Source organism: Populus trichocarpa, chromosome 3 (genome assembly GCF_000002775.5).
Source record: "Populus trichocarpa isolate Nisqually-1 chromosome 3, P.trichocarpa_v4.1, whole genome shotgun sequence".
NCBI classification, from domain to species: domain Eukaryota; kingdom Viridiplantae; phylum Streptophyta; class Magnoliopsida; order Malpighiales; family Salicaceae; genus Populus; species Populus trichocarpa.
The window spans coordinates 2,617,906-2,640,129 of NC_037287.2; the positions used below are offsets into that span (position 1 = coordinate 2,617,906).

Here is a 22,224-nt window from a genome sequence, read left to right on the forward strand (position 1 = left end):
CTTAAAGTGCCTCTTGAGAAAGCCCTCTTCACTATATAAGGACCCTTATAGTTTGGCATCCATTTGCTCTAATCCTCTCCTGGTAAAGATAGTATTCTTTTAGTAGCAAATCTCCTTTCTGAAACATTTAAGGTTTAACCTTCTTGTCATATTCTTTTGCCATCCTTTTTTGGTAAAGTTGGTGATGACAAATTGTAGCTATCATTTTCTCACTGATTAGATTTAGCTATTCATATCTTATTTTAGCCCACTCTGCTTCTTCTAACTTAGAATCTATCAATACTCTCAAAAAGTGTATTTCTACTTCCAAAGGCATCACCGCCTCTATTCCATATATCAAGGAATATGGGGTAGCGCCCATTGAAGTTCTGACTGCATTGTGATATGCGTGAAGAGCAAATGACAACATCTCATGCTAATTTTTATAAGTGATCACCATTTTGTAAATAATCTTCATGACATTCTTGTTGGCAGCTTCTATAACGTTGTTCATCTTTGGTCTGTACGATGAGGAATTGGAATGCTTGATTTTCCATTTAGCACAAAACACTACTATCATCTTGTCGTTGAAGTTCTAAGCATTGTCAGTCACTATCTTTCTTGGTAGACCATATCGGCAAATTAAGTCGTTTTCTATAAAACGTTTCACCACTTTTTATGTTACATGAGAATATAAATTGGCTTTTACCCATTTTGTGAAGTAGTCAATAGCCACGAGGATGAATTTATACCCATTGGTGGCTTTTAGGTTAATATGCCCTGTCAAATCAATTCCCCATATTACAAATTGCCATAGAGATGTTATATTAAATAAAGGAATCTGAGGTGCATTGATCTTATCACTATACACCTGACACTTATGATATTTTCTAAAATAATTAATGCAGTCTCTTTCTAATGTCATCCAAAAATAACCAACCGTATGTATTTTCCTTGTCATCATGTGCCCATTAGTATGAGTTAAGTAGAACCCTTCGTGGACTTCTTGTTAGCCTCATTTAAACATCTTAGCAAGGTTTCGTTGAATGATTTTTTATACAAAATATATCCGTCTAAGTAGAAATCCATTGTAATCTTCTCAAGGTTTTCCTATTTGTTTTGAAGGCTCCCACGGGATATTTTTGGTTTTGCATAAGATTCTTGGTATTGTAGTATGAAAGGTTTCCATCTATCTCTCATCCAACTGAGCAACATTGAGCTGAGAAATTTTTTATATCAATGTGTAGCGGTTGTACCTTATATCTAAAATCAATTTTTCCCATAAAAGGCAGTGTGACCAAAACATCTGCAAAATGGTTCCCTTCCCTTTCTAGATGGGTGAACTCTATCTCTTCAAACTCTTCTATTAGTTTGGATAAATATTCTTGGTAGGGTCTCAACTTTTCTTCCTTAGTTTGCTATTCCATTTTCACTTGATAGATAATCAACATTGAATCCTCAAAAGTTACCTATCCTATTTTAATAAGCTCCTACAACTTTTTCTTAAAGGCGTAGCAAGTTTTAATACTATAGACGAGATTGCCAGCATGGTATTCACAAGTTAGATCTGGCTTATACCAGATGGGAAATGATGGGTGCATTGGTTGTACAAGAAGGAGCTATATGCCCAATACTTAACAATTTAACATACAAATTGATGCGAACCTCGTGATCACGTGGTCACGCAACCCACAATCAAGATTGAGATCTGATCCTGGAAAGCTGAAATAAGTCTGATAGGAGTGTGACACAATGGAAACCTGCCCCAAGGCACCAACACTATTGGAATGAGTAGGATGACACCACGAAGCCAGTTAATCTTTGATAAGTCAGATTCAGTTTGTTCAAGAACTGAAAAATGCAAGAATCACTCTCACACGTTAAAACTAAAAAAATTCAGAAGTAATAATCATCAAAGGCTACCGAAATTGAGGTTACATGTGTTTAAATAGTTCTTAAAAGTAACCCTAATGGATCTATCCTTGTGGGCTAAACTAACGCACATACAAAACTGACCCAAAAACCCTAAACTGAAAAGCCCATAACCTGATTCAAACAAGCCTTGGATCCTATCTCAAAACAAAGTTCTAATTAAGCCCAAACATGAAAGAAAATAATAAAAATAATTGATTTGTCATTAAATACCACTAGCCCTTCTTTCCTTGTGTAGCTAGGATGGATAAGGAATTCTTATAAGAAAAGAATTCTAAAACATTAAGGAATCCTTGCCACACTTGGAGATTATATTGCAGCTCATTAAAAATCCTTGTGGAACTAGAAAATTCCCAAAACAAGCTCCCACATCCTTGTAGGAAAAGGATCCTTGCCAAATAGAAAGTCCACAAGTCAAAAGAAAGTAAATAACAAAATTCATACAGCCTTTGTGAACCTGTATTACAATGTCTTTCCGAACTGCGATTGACCTGAAAGTTTAACCCAAGGTAGGAAATCATGTTAGGAGACTCCACATAAATTTTCCACCCAATCCAACGGTCGGATTGAGAATTATGACTATTGCCGTAAAACTGGATAGTTGCGCATTTTACGTCAGAATCCGAATCTGATTATTTTTTCGTTACCCATATCGTATCATAAATCTTTCAAATGGATTGGTAGAGGTGGTAGTTGTTCTAAGGTGTTTCTAGTGTTTTGTCTTCGATAGTAGTTCTGGTTATTTGCTTGATTGGTTTGATTCTAGGCAAAAAACCGATAACTTGAGAGGTATGTGTTTGGAGGTTACAGTAGTTTACTTTTTTACCCTTGTACCCTTCTTCCAGGTTGTTCACATTATTCTTCCATGTATAATTTCATGAAGGAAATTGAGTTAAATCATGTAAAAAAGAAGGGCCTAAGGTTCGGCCATGGGAAAAGAAATTAGAGGATGAATTATTTTACTTAAATGATGTGAAATTATAAATAAATTAATAAAATTACACGAGAAAAATTATATTTCGTGAAGGTTATGTATTAGGAGCTTGCATGTGTTACAAAAGAAAAAACAAATGTTTTAAAGTCTAGGTAAAGTTGTTAACTTGTGAACTTGGCAAGAATATGGACTTTAAGTTAAATACTTGTAATGTTACAAGTAATTTAAATAAATAGAAAAGCTTTAATAGTGATAGATTAAGTATTTTTATGTTTGAACTCATGTTGGTTTATTGTAATATTTAATAGGAGTGATATATGGAAATGTTAGGAAATTATGTGTGGGTATGGATTGTTACATGGTTGAAATGTGATGCTGAAGTTGTACATAGGAAGGTTAGAGTTTTATTAGTGTTGATTATACCAATCAAATTTGTTAGCATGTAAGATGATGAATTTGGAAAGGGATTAAAATGCTAGATGACATAAAAAGGGTCTAATAATTTTATTATGAAGGTAAGAATGTATTAAATAGGAGTTAGTTTAAAATGGAAAAGAATAGGGAAATTTTACATACAAGCTTGGAAATATTTTGACTTGAAAGGTTAAATTAGTTGGTATGATTAAATTATAAACCAACAAGGGTTTAAGTGAGATTAAAAAAAAAAAACCTTGAATTATCAAGAAATAAATTGTTTAGAATTTGTATGAAATTAACATGTGTGTTATGACAATAATGATTAGAAATGGGTTAAATTACTTTACAAGAATTTAATTGATTTTGCTAGTATAATGTGAATTAGAGTATATGTGTGATATTAAAAGAAAATTGTGTTACTTATTTATAATATATGGATTTAGTTAGATTAGCTTGTTGTCAATGTAAATTCATAAACAATTGACATCCATCAATGAAAGCCACCATAGGAGGTCAGAGGAAGCAATATGCATTGCTTAGCTATGACAGGTTTCTTTACATGCTTGCATCTGCCAACTATTTTTTTAATTTAGTCTGTGACCAGACAATTTTTTATATTTAATCCCTGATTCTTTGATAACTCTTTAATGTTTTTATTTGGTCTCTAAAATTTGATATCTCTTCAATTTAGTCCCTCATTGTTTGATAGACCTTCAATTTAGTCCCATATTTCATCCCACCCAATCCTAAAAAAGGCACAACAAGGGGTAAATTAAGGGAATAGAACTGAAACAGATAGATGACCAAACTAGGTTAACTCATTGTGGTTGTGTCCATGATTGAGTCATGAATTTAGTAGGTTGACTAGGGTCAATCCATATGGCATCATATTTTCGTTTCACTCTATAAATATTTTGTTGATTTATATTTTAGCCTAATCAGGTTAGAGAAAAGTTAAAATAACAATGACTAGAAAAAACTTTTGAAGCTAGATTGGATTTCCAACATGGCAACCAAGTCACATTTGGACATGCTTGGTTGAAGGGACCATACCGAGCCAACTCTAACATAGTTGAATTTGTAACCCAGGTCATGCAAGGGACCACACATAGGACGATGTTAGATAATAAAACAAAAACAAAAGAACTATATATGTATGCTAACAAGTTATTTTGTTTGAAGTCGATTTTTTTGTTTTTCTTTTATCAAACATAATGACACATAATTAAATAAAGATGTTAAATAGCATGTCGTGTGGCAAGATCATATTTCTTTATGTATATAGCATCCCAATTCAGTCTTTATTTATCTTTATAGATAAATAAAAAAAACAAAAAAAACTATGTTAACAAATTATTTTGTTTAGATTCAATTTTTTCTTTTCAAATATATTGACACATAATTAAATAAAAATGTTAAATAACATATCATGTTGATGTTGCTTGATTTTTTCATGTATATCAATCACTTGGCATCCAAGTTCAATCTTTGTTTATCGTTAATTTTTTTTCATATTTATTAATGCATATAGTGGGAAATAAATTTTATTGAACACATTAATCACGCTTTCAATGTAATTGAATTGATTTTTGATCCGGCAAGGAGGGTGGCACGGACACCGGAACTAGTGAAAGATAGCTGCTGGGAATTTAGCAAACCGAATCATAATAGCAAACATCTTCGTACTAATATTATAACATAGGGAAAACAAGATAGATTAACACAAACTCCTTCATGCCATCAATCTTAGAAACAAGAAAAGAAAAGCCAAACGGGCATACATAAGTATAGATAGATAGACAGTCTCAAACTAGACATTTGAAGCAATTTTGTCCATGATGTTTCCCAGGACATTGTTGGACTCCCTCAACAACTTGATGCTCGCATTCAGCTTCTCACGCTTAGCAGCTACCGCTGGAGATTCCTCTAACATTCTTTCTATCGCACCATCATGTCTACCGACAAGCTCCTGGACGATCTCCTCTTCCATCTCCTTGTTCACAAGATTTCGAGCACAGAACTGCAAATGCAGAGCCATAAAATCAACCAACCTCCTCAAAACAATTTTCCAGTAAGCAGTCATTCTCATTTTCAAGTCGAAAGCTTGAAGCAAAACATGCTGCTCATACCCCCTGAGACCTGCAATTGGAACCACTCCCAAACCTTCAATCTTGAATGTAGCAACGTACCCATTTTCCAGGACATCACGCGTGAAATCATGCTGTTGAGCCATGAGCTTGTTCCAGTCATTCATGTATTCAGGATTGCTTGTATAATCTGTCAGTTTTTCCATTTGAACAATCTCTGTGACCCAATTTCTAGAATGCTCTTTCATTCTTGCTATGAGATTATGGCCTGCTCGTCGAGTGGATAGCTGAAGCTGGTGGTAGTTTTCCGAGTGATGCATCAAAACAGATATGACCACACCTTCAATGTAAGTCCATACTTTCTCAACAAAGGCTAACTGGTATGTGCGATACCTTTTCAACCTTTTTCTGCAGGATAGAAAGGAAGGTGGTGCGGGGAAGGAAATTTGGCAATTCAATCCCTTTGGCTTCCTCCAAAACCTGAATCTCATCCATCAGAAAGTTCCCTGTAAGGTCATTTTCAGAGCAATTATGAAGTTCACCTGAGTATTGGTTGAGCATTTCAACCAATCTGGCAGTGCAATGCATATTTTTATCTTCTAGATACTCATCATACTCTCCTCTCACAATGATCTTGTTTAGCGACTCTTTGGCGGATCCAACAATGCTCATGAAAGTTGTGAGGGCTTCACCAACCGAGGACAAAGTCTTAGGCATCCTGTTCAGTTCCGAGATACTTGCATTCAGCTTTTCATTAATCTTCCTCACTATCTCTGGCAAGCATCTTGCTATAATAGTTGCTTGAATTTGAACCAGTTTTTGAGCCAAAACTGGGATGCCCACCATGGATTTATCAATCTTGGATAGAAGAGGATGATTTTCAAACAAGTCAGCTTCTTCCTTGCGTGCTTCCTTGTAAGATTCATCACCAATACGATTTCTCACACAGACATAACCGAGACCTATATTCACATCATCGGCCGTAACCTTCTCAAGCAGTCCTTCTGGAGCTCTGTCTGCTTTGGTTACCACGGCGAGAGTCCTCTCACCATTCTTATCCACTTTCTGTGACATCCTAATAGATTCACAAGTGGTAAAATCAACAGTTGCAGACAAAACATTAAGGATAATACTCTCTTCAGGCCTTATGTACTCCATAATGATATCCGCTATCTGCTCATAGATGTTTTCAGGCTGACCGTGGACAGGAACTCTAGTGATTCCAGGGAGATCAACCATTGTAAGGTCCGGAACGCCATTCTTTTTCACTACCAAAGTCAATGGCGTGTTTGATATGCCCTTAGCATTGCCTGCAATCTCATCAGTGGCAAGACTTATGGCATTGGCGATTTTGGCTTCACTGGTAGGTACTGTTTTGCCATTGAACTCCAAGGAAAGCTCTGGTTCTGGAGCTGTGTGATGTTGCAACCTCATTATGAGAGGTACTCTGGTGCAGATGCCCTGGCCACGAGGGAGGCTGATACCAGCTAGTGATTCAAGAACACTAGATTTCCCTGAAGATTGATCACCAACAACAACAATGGTGGGGAGTTGTATGCCTTCTTTCATGACCTGGAGATGCCTCAGCTTGTCAACTGCATCAAGTAGAGGTCGAATACGTTCATTGAATGATGATACAATGGGGACATGGCTGACTCCCAGTTCCTGATGCTTTTCTTCAATGCTCTGTGGAAGTGATTCCACTTCGTTTTCCGAGCTATTCGACATTTCTTCACTCACTGAACCACAATGCCTAAGCACTAAACCCATTTTGTTGACAGAGAGAAACTTCAAATAATTGCTTGCTATTTTTTAATTTGTTATGCTTCAAATGAAGAGGGCAAGGTGAGCATTTAAAGTGAGCCAGGTGGGATGTGAAATAGTGTGGACGCGGGAATCTTTCTTTTTGCGACGACTGCAGATCGACTTTCTTTTTCCAAAAAGGACAATCGTTTGGGAAGCTTAACGAGGAAGGAGATGATCCTTTTCATGGTATTTTTAAAGAGTACTAGGTTGGTTCCTTTTAAATGAGTGGCCTTGCGTGTTCTTTTCTGGTTTGTAAAATCAGAAGTAATACCTACCTAGTTCTTTTCTGGCACAGTTCAAAGAGGTTTCCTTGTTGGAGGTTGGGTCCTTAAGCATGAAGTCACTCGATCCATGCTTGAAATCAGTACCATTGCATGGATGGCTCTCCTGCTCTTGGAAGTTATGTCCGAAATAGCTTTAGTCCAATTTCTAAAAAATTAAACAAACTTAGGGGGCATTCCCTTAAAATTCTTTTTTTTTTTTTTTTTGCTAAAAAATAATATTTTCTTATATTTTTAAATCGTTTTGATGTGCTGATTTCAAAAATAATTTTTTTTTAAAAAAAAATATCATTTTGATTCATTTTTAAATAAAAAACACTTTAAACCACAACCGCTATCACTATCCCAAATATACCCTTAATGATTGAGAGCTCATTTTAAACTTATCAAGCAGAAAGCAAAATGATACTATGACGAGGACACAAGAGAAAACCAAATTGACAAGAATACAGGATCGAGAAAACTAAAAATTAGGCATAATTTTATATTTTTGAGAATAATTTTAGAAATTTATTTTATCAAATCACCACTTGATTTTTTTAGGTTTAGAATTGTAACTCCTTGTATTAATTACATTTTAGTCCTCGATTCTTAAAAATTATTTACAATCAAGTCACACTTGATTACTCATCTAAGTTTAAATTTTGACCAAGGATTTTTAATATGTGTGACCCATTAAGTTCCTAACAAGTTGGCTTAAATATAAATGATAATCCTCATGAAATAGAATTACTAAATAAATTAAATAAATTAATTTATTATCAATTTAAAAACTAATTGATTTATATTTGAAGATCAAGTATAATGTCCAGCAACATGTCATGATCCTCCAAATATTAGAATATGGTTAATGTAGCCTTCCATTGACTAGTTTCTAAGTGTAATTATTATTCATTCATCAAGAATATTCTAATTTAGATATTATAGCATGCAGTGTGTTTGCTTTATCAAATCATATTAGTTCTTAACACTATAGTCATTGATTATTTGAATAAAATTTTTAAATTCTTTTCAAATTTCATTTCACCTTGCGTAAGAATTTCACAATCAATACGATTTGAGAACAAATAAATTTTTTTTTAATTCAACTAAGGTGATGAATCCTCTTTTAATCACTAAACACCTATATATAGTTCATGTTATATTCAATATCTTTCCATTTGTTACCCTTTATTTAGAAAACACGTAGTCAGGATTAAAGTATAATATTCTCTATATAAGATAGCTTAGTGATCTGAAGTCTAAAGATGATTTACAGAATTCTTACGTGAGCCTTTCCATAGACACAAGTGATTTCTTTATATGGAATTCTCATGCGAGACAATTTAGTGTAATGTCATCTAACAAGCACCTATATAATATTTCAAGGTATCCCTTATACCTCAGTTTATGAAAAACTGCTTTCTTTCATAAAAAAAAGAACATAATATATATCAGTCTATGACTCTAATTAATATCTAGTCTTAATAGAACATACGATGATGACATGGCTGATCTTCTTATTGTCTTAATAATTTTCTAATAGTAGGGTTCTTCTCTCTTTTTCTTTTTTATTGCAGAGTTGAATTTCTTGGTATTTCCTGATTATAGGGTTATACTGAAATTTCCTTATTGTAGGGTTTGGACTTAGATTCCTTGTTATCATAGATCAAAGATTCTTTCTTTGTCAACTCTGATTCATCAAAATCTTACTGAATTCCAATGAGAATTTTCCTAAAAAATTCAAAAACATATATGCAATGCTTTGGGGTAAAATGCATGCATTCTTACCTGGTTTGGAAATATTGGTCCCAGCCTTTCTCTTGGTTTCCTATGAACTCTTTTTGTTGTGAGCTTGTTCATGTGTTAGAAATTATATGGTTGAGTCAGGATCTGTTTATTGTGCTGCCTTTCTTACCTATCATATTCTTGGGAAGAAGTCTCCAACTTTTGTTTCTTGTGAGGCCCTTTCTTATCCCATTGAGTATGTGTTTCGACACTGCTTCCTATAATGCTCTTTGTTGATGTTTTAATTGTCTTTTTTATTTTAAGGGTTTTTCAGTTTTGTTTCAACACAAAAAATTTTCAAGAAGAAAATCTTTAAAAGACTTGGTTTTGTTTATGAGAACAGAAAATTTCAATGTATGCATCAAAACAGTTCTTTAAGCAATTTCCTTGAGGATTTCATCGAATTTCAGAACATGAGTTGTCTTTAGGTCAGGCTTCTACCAGAGGTGACCTTCTGCTTTAGTTTTTTTCAAAATGGTTTCAAGTATCTACTTGAAAAATCTGTATAGAATGCTAGAATTTTTCTTTGCACGGATAAAAAAGTGGGTCGCTACTCATTTATCACATCATGTGAACAATAAGATCGTCGTTTATCAACCCAGGTTGTGTGAGTTTGATTAAAAAGGACTTCTAAAGGCACGTAACGTAGGCTATGATTATGGGTTAATAATGAAATGGATGCTTATTTTAGGCTCAAAAGGTGTTTGGGAGTTAAAGGATCACTTTTCTCCTGTTTCTTTTTCTTTGTGAAATAGTTTTATAGACTTTGTTTGGATAGACTCTCTTTCTTAATGAAGAGTCCTACTTCAGGATCTTTACCTTAATCTTAGACCATCATCAAACCATCATTTTCTTTTCTTTTCTTTTCCTTTACTTCTTCCTTTCCTTCTTTTCTTATATATATTTTTTCTTTTCTTTTTTTGCCCTTCTCTTTTATGATGATGCCCCCTTGTATTAGGTTCTGACTTTCATAGATCCATGTGTGTGTGCTGGCATTTTGCTCACATTTTCTTTTACCCCAAGTGTAGGGTGTGATCCTAGTTAGCATTTTTATGAAAAAAGACTAATTTAGGCTTAAATGGGGACCACAGTGGATATATATTTTTTAGAAAGTGAAGGGATAGTAAAGATGATTTTTCCTCATTTCAAACACACATCATCAGTATTGATAAACCTTGTACTTTTTCTGAAAGAATTTTCGGGTGATTGTAGAGTGACTGCCAACCATTCATCCATGTAATTCAAAATATTATTCATAGACAGGGTCATATCTCATAATGGGCTCATTTTGAGTGCGCCTTTGTGCCCTCACCTCATTTCGAGTGCGCCTTTGTGCCCTCACCTCATTTCCCCTCTGAGTGCGCCTTTGTGCCCTCACTTCTCAGGTAGTGCGTTTTCTAACCCTACCTCCTTTTGAGTTAAGCCCTCATCTCATTTCGAGTGCGCCTTTGTGCCCTCACATCTCAGGTAGTGCGTTTTCTAAACCTACCTTCTTTCGAGTGCGTCTTTGAGCCACCGTTTCTTAGGTAGTGCGTTTTCTAACCCTACCTCTTTTCGAGTGCGCCTTTGAGCCCTCACCATCCTTATTTTGGGTAGGTCACCCATTACAACTCGATCATTCTCCATGTTTTTTTATCTGGGTAGGTCACCCATTACAATGAGACCATTCCTCCACCTTGGTAGGTCACCCATTACAACACGACCACTCTTCCTTTTTTTCATTTTTGGGTAGGTCACCCATTACAACTCGACCATTCTCCATGTTTTTTTATCTGGGTAGGTCACCCATTACAATGAGACCATTCCTCCACCTGGGTAGGTCACCCATTACAACACGACCACTCTTCCTTTTTTCCATTTCTGGGTAGGTCACCCATTACAACTTGACCATTCTCCATGTTTTTTTTATCTGGGTAGGTCACCCATTACAATTCGACCATTCCTCCACCTGGGTAGGTCACCCATTACAACACGATCACTCTTCCTATTGTCCATTTTTGGGTAGGTCACCCATTACAACTCGATCATTCTCCATGTTTGTTTATCTAGGTAGGTCACCCATTACAACACGACCATCCCTCCACTTGGGTAGGTCACCCATTACAACACGACCACTCTTCCTTATTCATTTTTGGGTAGGTCACCCATTACAACTCGACCATTCTCCATGTTTTTATCTGGGTAGGTCACCCATTACAATAAGGCCATTCGTCCACCTGGGTAGGTCACCCATTACAACTCGACCACTCTACCTTTTTTCCATTTTTGGGTAGGTCACCCATTACAATAAGACCATTCCTTCACCTGGGTAGGTCACCCATTACAATAAGACCACTCTTCCTTTTTTCTACTTGGGCAGGTCGCCCATGAAAATAGACCAGGGTGAGTGTGAGTGTGTGGGTTGGTCGCCCCTGAAAATAGATCACTTTGAGTAATTGGGCAGGTCGCCCATGAAAATAGACCAGTGTGAGTGTGTGTGGGCAGGTCGCCCATGAAAATAGACCAGTGTGAGTGTGTGGGCAGGTCGCCCCTGAAAATAAACTACTGTGAGCGTGTGTGGGCAGGTTGCCCAAGATAAATCAGATCATTTTATTCCCTTTTATTTTCTTTACAAGCTTACTATGCAAAGTCTTTGCTCCGTAAGCATTGTAAAGAGGGGGGCAACTGTCATAACCCATTTTTGGGTCACCCCCAAATCTTTTTTCCTTTTCTAAAAAAAAAAAAAAAACTGCACGGTGTCGTTTTGAACGGCACTGTGCAGCTTTTTCTCCCCTGCAAATGCAGAGACAGGGGAGAAGAGGATTTTTGAAACTTTTCCCGCTATTCTTCCCTTCTCTCTCTCCACCCCACTTGCCCAAAAATCCCGCATAACCCATACCCACACCTACACAACCATACCCTGCAACTCCCACGCCACCATGCCCTGCACTTGGACAGGGTATGGTGAACCTCTCCCCCGGCTGCCTATAAATACAGGGGAGAGAACAGCACCAAGGAAGGACGATTAGAGAGGGGCAGAGAGAAAGATAAGAGAGGAGGGGGAGAGTTTGTTTTGAGGGGAGTGAAGCTCGGGCAAAACAGAAAAAAAAAAAAGGGGAAAAGAAGGGGGGAAGAAGAGAGGAGCTGAGCAGTGACAGAGAGGGAAGAAACGGGACCGAATAGAGAAGGAAAACAAACCGAGGGGGACGATTTTGGGCAGAAAGCAGAACAGAAAACAGAGGGGAGATTTGTTTGAGAAAAGAGGGAAGCAAGCGGGAAAGAAGCAGAAACAGGGGAGGATTTTTGGGTTCCCAGCAGCTGCTCCTCTCTCTCCACCGTTTGGAGCAGCGCCACCGCCAGCCTCTCACCACCTTCCTCTCCTTGCTGTAACACCCGTGAACAAGAAAAAGAAGCATGCGCCTCTACACGGACAAGAAGAGCAGCAGCAGCACCACCAACGCCATTGCCAAGTCTTGGAAGTGAAAACAAAGAAGGAGAGAAAGGAGGAAGAACTACCGGTTGCTGTCAGCATAGCTACCACCAGCGCCACCCCAGAGCCACCATCCTCCCCGTCATTGATAACAGCCCCTGCACAGTGAACAGAAGAAGAAACACTGAAAAAAACCGAAACAGAGGAGAACAGAGCAGAAGAAAAAAAACGCAGAGAAGAAGAAGAAAAGCCGACCACCGTCCAAGCCGTTATCCGGTCAGCAACCTCCAGCAGCACAGCCTCGAAGCCACCGCAGGTCCGCCCCCCTTCCTTCTTCTTCTTCTTCCTCTTCTTCTTCTTCCTCGCTGCACTGTCTCCATTGTTCTGCGTGAACAGTGGAGAGTGAATTAATTCACTCTCCACTGTTCACGTAGCATGCGAACAGTGGAGAGTGCTCCACTGTTCACTAGGCCGGACAAGTCCGGCCCAGTCCAAAATGAGTGGGACGGGTCCAGCCCGGTCCAAAAAAAATATTTTCAAAAATTTGTAACTCTTCCGCGTATTTTTTTACTAAATTTTGCTTAATATTGGTTTGTATTTTTACATCGTAAAAATACACATTCGGTATTAAAATACCTGATTTTCGTCAAAACATTAAAAAAAAAAAAACATGTTTTTGTTTTCATGCATACGGCCAAATCTCTCAAAGCTAAAAAACTCATATTCTATTTTCATACAACAAAGAAAACTTCAAAAAAAAAATGTTTTATCATGCATTTTGGCTTTAATAACCAGTTTATTAAAGTCATGAGAACTTGGCCAATATTTCAAAAATTCCAAAAAAAAATTATTTTGTTTTTCTTTTAATATCCGCATTACGAATTTATACGTAAAACGTACTCTCGATATTAAAAAGGTAGTTTTTTTTATTTGACGATAGAACGGTTAAGTTTTACCTCATTAAGATAAGAACCTCCTTACTGAGGAGGGCTTTTCTTGAATCTTAGATAGACAGGACCAACAAGTAGAAAACACGACCAACCTGATCTCTGAGACCAGTTAGGGTTCCTAGTGACCATAATACTAGGTGGCGACTCCCACACCATTTTTCACTGCTAAGAGACAACGAATTCCTTGTCTCCCCATATTTTTCCAGATCCACACATCCATGGAGTGTGGAGGACGATCGCCGCGACGCCGCACACGTACGACAGAATGGCGACTCCACTGGGGACCTTGTGGACTAAGCTTTGTTTTTGTCTGATTTTCATGCTTTATTGTTTGGTTTTGTGTTATTGTTAATTTTCATTTCCTCATTTGCTCATACGCTTTAAATTTGTATATATTTATTCAAGCATTGTATAAAATTGTTTCATGCGTCATTCACATTTTATGAGAATTTATATTAAGAAAAACTTTAGGTTATGTGGGGGACTAGCAGCTTACCTTACGACTTTTAGTCAAGGTTTAAGTTTGTGTAAACCCCAACTCTTCGTTGAGTGCTTAGACTGGTAATGATTGGTGCATATGCCATCCCATTACCTACTGAGCCCCTATATTGCCTTCATGAGGGTGATCACTGGGACAGCAAGAGATCCTTTTCAAGACCAGGTAGAAAGCCACCCATCATGTAATGGCCCAAACCTATCTTTAGAGTATGAACTCCCTAATACGCATGTACATACATTTGCATCGTACACATGCATCCATTCATTGTAAATAACATACATACATGCATCAGCTTGACATATAGGTCCCCAAAGAGTCTACAACACCTGACTTCGAGCGAGAAACATGGAAGATGAAGAGCGCGCTCACCGTGACACCCATTTTCAAGAAAAGTTGGAGTTTCTCAAGACAAGTGTGACTCGCCTCTAGCTTACTCGAGCAAATACTGAAAAAACAACTCTGGGGAAGTTTCTTCCAACTAACCTATCATCTTCGTTCAAACCCCAACAACGACTCAGCCTGAAGAAATTGGGGGCAAACATGGAGCCTCAACACAATCCAGTATTTAAAGGGAATTGCACCACCGTCGAAGAATGGAGCCTGTTCTTGTTCTGCCAAAACATAACTACCTCTGTTCGATCATGCCTGCAAAACTTCTTGATTTTTCTGTTTCAACTTGTTTCAGTCTTGTTGGTAATTTGGCTCAAAATTCCATAAGACTTTCTATGTCAAATGAGCCTTTCTTGTTAATAAGATCATGTGTTTTTCTGTGTTCATGACATGTCTTTATTTTTGTTGTTATTTCATGCAAATAACACACTGAGCATAGTCTTTATTCACGAAATCACGGATGTGGTTTCCTTTTCTTCCCAAACTATGCATGATCTTACATGTTCACAATGATTTTTTAGGAATTCAAAGTTTAGTACAAAAACAGAAATCATGTTGGTGTTTGTCCAAAACAAACGAGTTCTGGAAATTCAGGTGATTCCTTAGAAAGGTAACCATACTCCGAGAAAACCTGAAAAAAACAAAAAAACACCATGAAGTGACTCCAAAGTTGAGTTTTATTTGAATGAATAATGAGAAATCATTTTGCATACTCGCATGAAAGCAAGCTTACCGATCCTAAATGCATGCATTTGAGATGAAGAAAGGCCATCTTTGATAATCCTTTCACAAGGCTGAAATATATCCTTTGCAGTCCCCTTTTGAGCCTGGTAATGTTTTTTGGAAATAACCTTGACTAGGATCACACCCCACACTGGGGGGCAAGTGCGAGAACATAGAAAAAACCTCAACGATTGAAAGTGCCCAAACAATACTGGGGGGCATAAAAGAAATTTCTCAATCATCAAAAGTGCCCGAACAAAGCTAGGGGGCATGAAGAAAAATCCAAAGGATCCAAAAATTTTGAGCAAAAAAAAAAAAAAAACCAATGCAATGATGCTCAAAATCAAATGAAGAAAACAAAAACAAAGAGAAAGAGCCCAAGCCCAACACTAGGGGGCACGATAGATCATTTTGGAAAGAAATTCAAATGACAAAAGGTCAAGAAACAAGCACAAGTGATCCTTAGTTTTGAAATCCCTTAAATACCTTTTGAGCTTGCAAATATCCTATTCTTCATAACCAACAACCCAAGCCTATATTACGTGCCTAATCAAGCCCTTTCTGATCAAAGGCAAGCAATCTGGATCGGTAGGCAGTGCTTTCTCATACAAACCAAGTCATTATTCATGCAAATAAAATAAATGCTTTGAAAATCGGTTCTCAATAACCCTCAAATTGAAATTTAAACCTTTTTACCAACCAGATGTCATTTCATTTTTTCACCAAAATCAAAACAAAAAGTTTTCATCACTTCTGAAAACCCCTCTATAGGAATCACTTGAATTTCTTCAGAATAAGTTTGCTTTGAATCGATGTCAAAATAATTTTTGTGTTTGGAATAGCTTTGAAATTCCAAAATTTCTGTATAAAAACAACTCCTTGTCAAACCTTCCTTCATATAACCTCATCCCTGAACCCGAATTGAACACTTGGGGGCATGATCAAGCTGGGGGGCAATCAAAAACTCTTGGTAGGGCTGGCTTCATGATTCCCTTTCTAAGAAAAATGTCGGGCAAAATTGGCAACCCTTGAGATAAAGGGTGGAGGACAAAGAAGTATGATGATATCAAGCTCTTCCCAGAGGTCAAGATCACAAGAGATGACTCGAGTAAGCGAGAGCGAAAAAACCATCGAAGTTCACTACCAACACTCTAACTTTTGAGAAAAGAAAGACACCATGAAGAAATGGGGACCTATATCTCTCAGGTAAGTATACATGCATATTGATCATAATGCATTGCTTTCAACATTGTTAGATCTGTGTTTCATCATCAACTTTTAGGTAGTGCGTTTTCTAACCCTACCTCATTTTGAGTGCGCCTTTGTGCCCTCACCTCATTTCGAGTGCGCCTTTGTGCCCTCACCTCATTTCCCCTCATTTCCTTTTGAGTGCGCCTTTGTGCCCTCACTTCTCAGGTAGTGCGTTTTCTAACCCTACCTCCTTTTGAGTGCGCTTTTGAGCCACCATCCCTTAGGTAGTGCGTTTTCTAACCCTACCTCCTTTTGAGTTAAGCCCTCACCTCATTTCGAGTGCGCCTTTGTGCCCTCACATCTCAGGTAGTGCGTTTTCTAAACCTACCTTCTTTCGAGTGCGTCTTTGAGCCACCGTTTCTTAGGTAGTGCGTTTTCTAACCCTACCTCTTTTCGAGTGCGCCTTTGAGCCCTCACCATCCTTATTTTGGGTAGGTCACCCATTACAACTCGACCATTCTCCATGTTTTTTTATCTGGGTAGGTCACCCATTACAATGAGACCATTCCTCTACCTGGGTAGGTCACCCATTACAACACGACCACTCTTCCTTTTTTTCATTTTTGGGTAGGTCACCCATTACAACTCGACCATTCTCCATGTTTTTTTATCTGGGTAGGTCACCCATTACAATGAGACCATTCCTCCACCTGGGTAGGTCACCCATTACAACACGACCACTCTTCCTTTTTTCCATTTCTGGGTAGGTCACCCATTACAACTTGACCGTTCTCCATGTTTTTTTTATCTGGGTAGGTCACCCATTACAATTCGACCATTCCTCCACCTGGGTAGGTCACCCATTACAACACGATCACTCTTCCTATTATCCATTTTTGGGTAGGTCACCCATTACAACTCGATCATTCTCCATGTTTGTTTATCTAGGTAGGTCACCCATTACAACACGACCATCCCTCCACTTGGGTAGGTCACCCATTACAACACGACCACTCTTCCTTATTGATTTTTGGGTAGGTCACCCATTACAACTCGACCATTCTCCATGTTTTTATCTGGGTAGGTCACCCATTACAATAAGGCCATTCGTCCACCTGGGTAGGTCACCCATTACAACATGTTTTTGTTTTCATGCATACGGCCAAATCTCTCAAAGCTAAAAAACTCATTCTATTTTCATACAACAAAGAAAACTTCAAAAAAAAAATGTTTTATCATGCATTTTGGCTTTAATAACCAGTTTATTAAAGTCATGAGAACTTGGCCAATATTTCAAAAATTCCAAAAAAAAATTTATTTTGTTTTTCTTTTAATATCCGCATTACGAATTTATACGTAAAACGTACTCTCGATATTAAAAAGGTAGTTTTTTTTATTTGACGATAGAACGGTTAAGTTTTACCTCATTAAGATAAGAACCTCCTTACTGAGGAGGGCTTTTCTTTAATCTTAGATAGACAGGACCAACAAGTAGAAAACACGACCAACCTGATCTCTGAGACCAGTTAGGGTTCCTAGTGACCATAATACTAGGTGGCGACTCCCACACCATTTTTCACCGCTAAGAGACAACGAATTCCTTGTCTCCCCATATTTTTCCAGATCCACACATCCATGGAGTGTGGAGGACGATCGTCGCGACGCCGCACACGTGCGACAACAACCTTAAAGCGCCTCCTAAGAAAGCCCTCTTCACTATATAAGGACCCTCATAGTTTGACATCAATTTGCTCTAATCCTCTCCTGGTAAAGATGGTATTTTTTTTAGTACCAAATCTCCTTCCTAGAACATCTGAGGTCTAACCTTCTTGTCATATTCTTTGGCCATCCTTTTTTGGTAAAATTGCTGATGAAAAATTATAGCTATCATTTTCTCATTGATCAGATTTAGTTGTTTATATCTCACTTTAGCCTACTCTGCCTCTTCTAACTTAAAATATATCAATACTCTTAAAGAGGATATTTCTACTTCCAAATGCATCACCGCCTCCATTCCATATACCAAGGAATATAGGGTAGCTCCCATTGAAGTTTTGGCTGCATTACGATATGTGTGAAAAGCAAATGACAATATCTCATACCAATCTTTGTAAGTGATCACCATTTTCTGAATAATCTTCTTGACATTCTTGTTGGCAGCTTCTACAATGTCGTTCATCTTTGATCTATACAATGAGGAATTAGAATGCTTGATGTTTCATTTGGCACAAAAATCTACTATCATCTTGCCGTTGAAGTTCTAAGCATTGCCAATTACCATCTTTCCTGGTGGACCATATTGGCAGATTAAGTCCTTTTCTATAAAACTTTTCACCACTTTCTATGTTATATGAGCATATGAATTGGCCTCTACCCATTTTGTGAAGTAGTCAATAGCCATGAGGATGAATCTATGCTCATTGTTGGCTTTTAGGTTAACAGGCGGCCCCATCAAATCAATTCCCTACATTACAAATTGTCATGGTGATGTTAGATTAAATAGAGAAATTGGAGGTGTATTGATCTTATCACTATACACTTGGCACTTATGATATTTTCTAACATAATTGATGTAGTCTCTTTCTAATGTCATCCAAAAATAACCAACCCTTTGTATTTTCCTTGCCATCATGTACCCACTAACATGAGTTGAGCAAATCCTTTCATAGACTTCTTGCAACACATTTCTAGCGTCAGTCTCATTTAAACATCTTAGCAAGGTTCCGTCAAATGATCTTTTGAACAAAATTTCTCCGTCTAAGTAAAAATCCATTACAATCTTCTCAAGGTTTTCCTATCTGCTTTGAAGGCTTGCACGAGATACTCTTGGTTTTGCATAAAATTCTTGGTATTGTAGTACCAAGGGTTTCCATCTATCTCTCCTTTAACTGAGCAACATTAAACAGAAAAATGTTTGATATCAATGTATTGCAGTCATACTTTATGTCAAAAATCAATTTTGGCCATGAAAGCCAGTGTGGCCAAAACATCCGCAAAATGGTTACCTTCCATTCCAAGATGGGTGAACTCTATCTCTTCAAACTCTTCTACTAGTTTGGATAGATATTCTTGGTAAGGTCTTAACTTTTCTTCCTTAGTTTGCCATTCCCCTTTCACTTGATAGATAATCAACATTGAATCACCGTATACATTTTTCTTTCTGATTCTAAGCTCTAATTTAGCTTCTAAACCCAAGATACAAGCCTTATACTCAACTATATTGTGGGTGCATTCAAACTGTAGTTTAACCGAAACCATATACTGCTTCTTATTATGAGAGATTATTATTGTGTTAGCTCCATTTCAATATACATTTATCGCTTCATTGAAATACATGCTCCACCAATCTATCTTATTTTCTTCCTCCTCGATTAACAATATGTTTTCATCGGGAAAATCAAAATCCAATAGCTCATAATCTTCAATGGCGTTGTTAGCCAAATGGTCAGCTATTGCGCTTTCTTTCACAGCCTTTCTCATTAAATACACTATGTCGTATTCTGCTAACAGAACTTGTCATCTTGCAATTTAACTTGATAAATAAGGTTTGTCACACACACACACACACATATATACAATATATAATGTTGTAATCATTTTGTTGCCCATACTAACGCACAACATAGCTTTTCTATCACCATGTATCTAGACTCACATTCTGTGAACTTCTTACTTAGGTAATAAATAGCTTTTTTTTTCTTTCCGGTTTCATCGTGTTGGCCTAACACACATCTCATGGCTACTTTAGCTATTGTCAAATATAGTATCAAAGGTCTTCTTGATACTTGAGGAACAAGTATAGGCAGATTTTGTAAGTACTGCTTGATTTAATTGAAGGCTTATTTGCATTCTTCATTCCAAGTCCCAAGATTAATTTTCCTGAGTAGCTGGAAGATATGCTCACATATTGTTGTCAGCTGGGATATGAATCAAGCAATATAGTTTAATCTCTCTAGGAATCCCCTCACCTCCTTTTCTATCTTAGGAGATGACATAGATTAAATGACTTTCACTTTATCAGGATCCACCTCTATCCATTTTTCACTCACCATGAATCCTAGAAACTTCACGGACTTAACTCCAAATGAACATTTTGCAAGCTTGAACCTTAGTTTGTACCACCTACTTAATCTTTCGAACAACTTCCTTAACATCTAGACATAACTTTCTCCTTTCTTGGACTTGGCAATCTATCATCTATATACACCTTAATTTCTTTGTGCATCATATCATGAAATAACATCATCATATCCCTCTGGTAGATGGCCTCTGCATTCTTCAACCCGAATGGCATCACCTTATAGCAGAATGTTCCCTATGGTATGACAAAAAATGTTTTTTTTATTTATCTTCTAGAGCCATTTTTATCTAGTTATACCTTAAGAAGCCATCCATGAAGCAATACGTTGAACTGTATGTAGCCTTGTCAACCAAAACATTTATATATGGCAAAGAAAAGTCATCTTTGGGGTTAGGTTTGTTCAAATCTCTAAATCAATACAGATTTTGATCTTTCCCTTTTTTGTTGGCACGACAACTACGTTAGATACTAATTATGGACATTTAACTACTTCTAAAAAATCAGTGTCCCACTACTTTTCAATCTTTATCTTGACTTTAATCAGGATGTTAGGATGAGTCATTCTCAACTTTTATTTGACCGGTTTGCATCCTTCTACTAGCGATATTCTGTGTGCTACGATATCCATATCCAAACCAGACATATCCTCGTAAGACATCTATACTCATGTAATAGGGTGATCATTTCTACTCTATCCTCGGGAGTAACTAAGGCTTTTATTTTCAATTCCTTCTTAAATTGATCATTACCCACATTTATGGTTTCAAGTTCTTCTGTAGCAAATAGGTTGCTCATGTTGCTCCATTAATTTTGTGAATTCCCTAATATCATTTTCATCCTCTTCTTCTTCTTATGTAGCTATTACATATTTGTTATATTTTGGTCATTCATTCTTGGTTCAAGGTGTATATGGTGTTATGGAACACCCACTTTCAAGTTTCTTTAAAGCAGAAACTGTTCAGTTTAAATGCACGAGTGAGAAAAATATCAATGAAAAAAACAATTTTAAGAAATATAATGATTTCATTAATTAGAAAAGGTGGGCTCAACAACAAAGGCAAGATCTAATTGACATTTGAGCGTTAAATGTTAACTAGGGAAAACAAAGCAAATAAAAACAGCAACAAAATGCATAATAAGATCAGCAATGCTAAGTTACATTTTAAACACCAATGGAACTTTCCTAGTCACTCAGTTTTGAAACTTCTCACCCTTAGCCAGCTTTCGCATAAAGGTATTGGCAGAGACTTTTTCTAGAGTGTGGATGGTCAGCTGCGGTGACACTTCATCTTCCTTTCCACCTTTGTCTTCTCGTCGTCCCCTTTAACCTTATCTTCTTCCAAGGTGTTTATATTCATAGTCAAGAGTTCCTGACCAAGACTTTTCAGTCCTTTATCAGGTTGTATTACATATGCAGCCTTTAGGAACGAAACCCTAAGGGGAGGGATTGCTAGCTCTTCTTTTTCAAGCTCTCTTCTCTCAATTCTAGCCATTCTTCTTTTTATTCTCACACTAACAACCTATCTGTAATCCTTTTTTTTAGGCTTGTATCTAAGCTTGAATCTTTGATCAGCACATTTAACCTTTATCATATTGACCTTCTTTGGCATTCTAGTGTCAAGGTCGCGTTGAAATGGAATTCCATGTTTCAAGAGGCATTTAGTTGTCATCTTCGCTGCTTGTGAAACTCTTGATCTTCTCAACACTGTGCTCTTAGGAACTCACTCGGTGTTTACAATTTCAATAGCATAGATATCCCCATCTTTGCAATCTTTTAC

At 37.2% G+C, this 22,224-nt stretch overlaps 1 protein-coding gene across 14 annotated transcripts in view; it reads right to left on the bottom strand.

Annotated features, from left to right (window-relative positions):
- The window catches only part of LOC7480791 (putative dynamin-related protein 4A), an 84,891-nt gene that overhangs the window by 57,652 nt on the left and 5,015 nt on the right, over positions 1-22,224 (bottom strand). For 2 of the 14 annotated variants that reach the window (XM_052451122.1, XM_052451118.1), the window contains exon 2: positions 5,314-5,689. The exons of 6 other annotated variants lie outside the window; for them this stretch is intronic. In XM_052451122.1, coding sequence (XP_052307082.1) covers positions 5,314-5,689 — 376 coding nt within the window. Of the gene's footprint in view, positions 1-5,313; positions 5,690-5,742; positions 7,193-22,224 lie in introns of those variants that run through there. 6 more of the 14 variants (XM_052451120.1, XM_052451127.1, XM_052451125.1 and 3 more) reach the window with 6 other exon arrangements.